At 42.7% G+C, this 5,395-nt stretch overlaps 1 protein-coding gene across 1 annotated transcript in view; it reads left to right on the top strand.

Moving 5' to 3' along the window:
* SHROOM3 (shroom family member 3) overlaps positions 1-5,395 on the top strand; it is a 516,408-nt gene that overhangs the window by 194,220 nt on the left and 316,793 nt on the right. The window contains exon 2 of the mRNA XM_006885301.1: positions 3,265-3,419. Within this exon, the coding sequence (XP_006885363.1) occupies positions 3,265-3,419 (155 nt within the window). The remainder of the gene's footprint in view (positions 1-3,264; positions 3,420-5,395) is intronic.

Below are 5,395 nucleotides of genomic sequence, written 5' to 3'. Positions count from 1 at the left end.
ATGGCCTGTATCAGACGCACCTTAGTCTCCAGATATATTACTTATAAATATTTACTCCTGTTCTATGAGTTCTCTTTCCACTTTCTTGATAACTCCTTTAATATATATAGATTTTTAGCTTTGAGAAAGTACAATTTATCTTTTTCTTTTGTTGTTTATTCTCAAGATATCATATCCGTGGATTCCTTGTCAAATCCATGCATGAAGGTTTAACGCTGTGATTTATTCTAAGAATTCATAGTCCTAATTCTTATATTTAGGTAATCAATTTAATTTTGTGGTAATTATCTATTTGGTGTGGATAGAGGTAGGATAGGATCATTACCATTCTTTTTCATGTGAATATTGAATTGTCCTAACCTGATTCTTCTTTTTTTAAATGAATATATCATAATTTGTCTATGTCCCATGATAAACAGGTGTCTAGGTTATTTTCTTAGCAGTCCATGGTGATGAAGGCAGAAGTTCAAGCTGCTTTAAAGGAAATAGCAAAAAATAAGGCCCCCGGAATAGATGGTATACCAATTGACATATTTCAGCTAACAGATGCTGCCTTGGATGTGCTCACCAAGTTGTGCCAAGAAATCTGGAGAACAACCACTTGGCCAACTGACTGGAAGAGGTCTGTATTTGTTCCCATCCCAAAGAAGGGCGACCCGACTGAGTGTGGAAACTACAGAACAATATCATTGATTTCACATGCAAAGAAGATTCTACTGAAGATTATCCAAAAACGACTGGAACAGTACATCAGCAGAGAACTGCCAGAAGTCCAGGCTGGGTTTAGAAGGGGTCGTGGTACTAGGGATACTGTAGCTGATGTTAGATGGATCTTAGCTGAAAGCAGAGAATACCAGAAGAATGTCTATCTGTGTTTCATTGATTATGCAAAGGCATTTGACTGCGTGGATCATAACAAACTGTGGCTGACTCTGAGAAGAATGGGAATCCCAGAACATTTAATCGTGCTAATGCGAAACCTATACTTGGACCAAGAGGCAGTCGTCAGAACAGAGCAGGGCAACACTGCATGGTTCAAAATTGGGAAGGGTGTACGTCAGGGATGTGTCCTGTCTCCATACCTTTTCGACCTGTATGCAGAGCAGATTATCCGAGAGGCAGGGCTCTATGAGGAGAGGTGTGGCGTTAGGATTGGTGGAAGATCTATCAACAATCTGCGTTATGCAGATGACACAACCTTGCTCGCTGAAACTGAGGAGGACCTCATGCACTTACTGCAGAGGGTCAAGGACTTCAGTCTTCAATATGGACTGAGGCTCAGTGTCAAGAAGACAAAAATTCTCACCGACCAATCAGTAGCATCAGGATGGATGGCGAAGAGATTGAGATTGTTCACAGCTTCAGTTTGCTCGGCTCCACGGTCAACACTCTTGGCACCAGTAGCCAGGAAATAAAAAAAACTTATGGATGGGAAAGTCTGTGGTTAGGGACCTCTCCAAAATACTCAAGAGCAACAGTGTCTCTCTGGAGACTAAGGTCCGCCTGATACAGGCCATGGTTTTTGCAATCACTTGTTATGCATCAGAGAGTTGGATAATGACTAGAGAGGACAGAAGGAGAATTGACGCCTTTGAGCTGTGGTACTGGAAAAGAGTATTGAATGTACCATGGACTGCCAAGAAAACAAACAGATTCATCGTAGAGAGGATTAAACGAGGCTGCTCCTTGGAGGCAAGGATTCTGGGGCTTTGTCTGACATACTTTGGACATGTTGTAAGGAGAGACAGGTCTTTAGAGAGGGACATCATGCTGGGTAGAGTAGAGGGACAGTGCAGGAGGGGAGGACCCTCTATGAGGTGGATTGATTCAGTGACTGGGGTACTCGGGATGGGTGTGTCAGGGGCAATGATATTGGCACAGGATAGAGCAGGGTTTAGGGCTGTTGTTGTACATGGGGTCGCTATGAGTCGCAAACGACTTGACAGCACATAACAACAACAACAAGGTTATTTTCACGTAGTCATTATCACACACCCAGCCACATTGAATATTTATATCCATGAGGAAAGTGCTGCTTCTTGAAGAAACTGGTCTCTCCCTATTTCACGATTCTGGTACCCGTGTTTAGAACATCACCTGACTACAGGTGTACAAATTTATTTGTAGACTTTTAGTTCTATTGGCCTGTGTATCTGTCCTTAAGCAAATATTTTTTTTATTTAGCATTTGTTTGATAATAAAAATTAAAAGCACAGGTCAAATTTAAAAATTTATAGGGAGTTCTGGTGACCTAGTGGCAAGAAGTGGCACTGCAGTCCTGAAGGTACATGGTTTGCATCCACCAGATGCTCTGCTGGAGAAGGTGGGGCAAGCTCTACCTGTGCCAGTAGGATCTTATCTGAAGGTACACACACGTACACACACACACACACACACAACAAAAAAAAACACCTTCATTCTAAGAACAAGCTCTTGAAAGTTGTGTTCCGTATGGACAGCTCCTTGGTTGTTGAAAAAGAGAGGTTTTATTTACCTTTTTTCCTCTATTTTCATTAACATTCCATAAATGTCCATTGGTGTGATTCTCTGCATTAAGCGTTATTTTGCTTTCTTGCTCCCACAGCACATAATCACCGAACATACTGCATCATTTAGTCAGTTATTACCTCCTTTGCCTCCTCCACCGGCCTGTGTGAGAGCCATAGAAGGCTTTTTGTCTGTTGTCTGTTTTCGTCACTGATGTAGTCTAAGCACCAGAATAAATTCTGGCACAAAATAGGTGTTGAATAATGTTGTTGAAAGAGTTCTAATCCAAAAAATGAATGCAAGAAGAACTCATCTTCTAAAGGAATTAAGCAATTGTTTTGAATGGAATTTGAGAGTAGAACAGAATCTCAAGGGTTAGTTGTTGCCTTTGGATGGAAACTGAGATCTTCCATTCATTTAACTATTTGTTGTGAGTGCCCTCCCTGACCACTAGGGCTGTGGGTTCTAAAAAAATCAATTAAAAACTCATTGGCTCATAACTGCTGATCCTTCAGCAGGTTTTTGGAGGCTGTAAATCACATGGGAGGAAACTGGCCAACTTTCTCCTGTGGAGCAGCTGGTGTATTCGAACAGACAGTGTTTGGTGGAGCAGTGTTTACCCCAGGATGTGGAAAGCAAGAGTCAGTCCTTCCTTCTTTCTGCTAATTATATGGTTGGGTGTGGGTGTGGGTGTGGTCTTTCCTGGTGCTTGGGGCTCCAGGCACTCATGGAGCCTGGAGGAAACACATTCACTGCTCTCTCATTTCCTCCAAGCAGATTGAAGAAGGGGGCAAAGCTGACTTGGGGAGCTCCAAACTGCGGGCTGGCGACGAGGTCGTACACATCAATGAGTTCGCGCTGAGCAGCTCTAGAAGGGAGGCCGTATCCCTGGTGAAAGGATCCTACAAGACCCTCAGGCTGGTGGTGCGAAGGTAGGATGCACAGTCACCCACAAAATCTGTTTCCCTACCGGAGCAACAGCCCTGGTGGCAGCTTGTTTTTAAAACCTTAGTGTGTGAATATTATTCCTTCTACTTTCCTCTTTCTTTACCTTCTTGGGAGATGCGAGGTGAAGGTGAAGACAAAGAATGCTCCATTTCAGACACTACTGCTTTGTTGTTTTTGTTTGTTTCCTTGCTGTGTACCATCAAATTGTATCATGCTGGCCCAGGAGGAGATTGCCCCTCTTTCTCCAGGGGAGCATCTAGTAGATTTGAACCATGCACGCTTGGGATTTCAGTGCAGCTTCTTGCCACTAGACCACCAGAGCTCCCTTGTTGCTGGTCTTTTGAAACAAAGACTTTTATAGAACTTTTCTCCCTGGAAGGATTGGTTATGCTCCACTGTACTTCCTAAATTTCTGGCCTCGATGAAAAGTGAAGCTGATCCCTTATGTGGCCAGAGGTGTATGAAGTTTTGTCTCAATGTGAGACCAGAGAAAACAGTTGGTTGGAACTTTTGGGTGGTATACCACTAGCCTTACCTCACAACAGGGAGATCTTGAGTTTGTTTTACTGTTTTCTGGTAGCAGTAGTGTAGTTTAGCTTCAGTGTCTTTAAATAAGAAGTTGCTTGCTCCCAGGGTCAAATTTATAGTGGAAAAAATGAAGGGAAACTAAGGGAATGGGCACTTTTACTAACATTATTATTATTATTTTGTAATCCCTCTTGTAAACCATGCATGCACTTCTTAAGGTGTTTTACTTTTCTTGTCCCATTTGATCTGCACAAAAACTGTGTCCCATTTAAGGGTCAAGTGGTTAAGAAAACAAAGGAAGGTAGCAGAATTGCTAAGTAGAAGAGCCAGAATATTCTAAGATGGACCTGGAACCAGTTGGTTCCCAGTTAGTTCATCATGCTGCTTGATGCATTGTTCCTTTTACATACTTAAAGGGCTAGGCTCTGATGCTCTGTTTATTTGGATATTTATCAATCAGGTTGTTTCTTCTCATGGTAACTAATCGTTACAATATTTGAAAATGTTCAGGTTGGCTAGGACTTTGTTGTTGTTAGGCTGGGACTTGGGGAATCATTGATTCAAGTGATACCATTTTCATGATATGAAAAGTAAGCAGGCCTTCCTATCATGCTCCTATGGGACTCTTCACTTCTGCTGCCACGTACTCCTCATTCCTCAAATTGCTCTGAGGGACTCCTCCTTCACTTGGACAGCAGCACCTCCCAACCTCATGGCCATGGGTCAAAGAGTATACCCAGCCTGCTAATTTAAAGGTTGACCGTTCAAAATCACCTAGCTGCACAGTGGAAGAAAAATCTGGCACGCTTTTTCCACGAGGATTACAGCCAATGTAACACCAGAGAACAGTTCTATAAGCAGTAAATAGGGTGGCCCTGGATCCGTTTACTCTGGGCCAGTGAGTCTGGGGAGGGGTTTTCCGTTGGCTGGGTGGTTTGTTTTCTGGGTGTGGCCCATGTTGCTGGATTTTAGAGTTCCTTTCTCCTTTTGCTAAATTGTGTCTGATGTCAGGGCCGGCTAACCAGAAGGTTGCTTTTCTGGTAGGAGTGATACAAATTGGCTTTAAGCCTAGGTTTCAGAATCACACCTGGATACAAATTCCAGGGCTATTGCCAGGCACTGTGACCTTGGGTGAATTACTTAACCTCATTGAAGATTCTGTTTCTTCATGAGGCAGTTTTACTTGCTTTAGCTCATTTAGATGGGGATTAACATAACCTTTTTACAAGGGACTGGAAAGTTTTAATGTAATATTTTACCTGGTGACTCATAGTAACAACAATTGCAACTGATGTCATTTATATTATTATTAGCCAGCTCTGGGCATGGGCCCATGAGCGAAGACCAGATGAGTTGTGGGAGGATGTCAAAGGTATCATCCAGGAAGAGTGCAAACGGTCATTACAAAGACAGAAGAGGAAGAAAAGACCAA

Source organism: Elephantulus edwardii, unplaced genomic scaffold, assembly GCF_000299155.1.
Source record: "Elephantulus edwardii isolate Elephantulus edwardi_28Jun2011 unplaced genomic scaffold, EleEdw1.0 scaffold00042, whole genome shotgun sequence".
Classification (NCBI taxonomy): Eukaryota; Metazoa; Chordata; class Mammalia; order Macroscelidea; family Macroscelididae; genus Elephantulus; species Elephantulus edwardii.
Note: the sequence above shows the minus strand (reverse complement) of the source record. Positions and strands in the feature narration are given on the sequence as shown.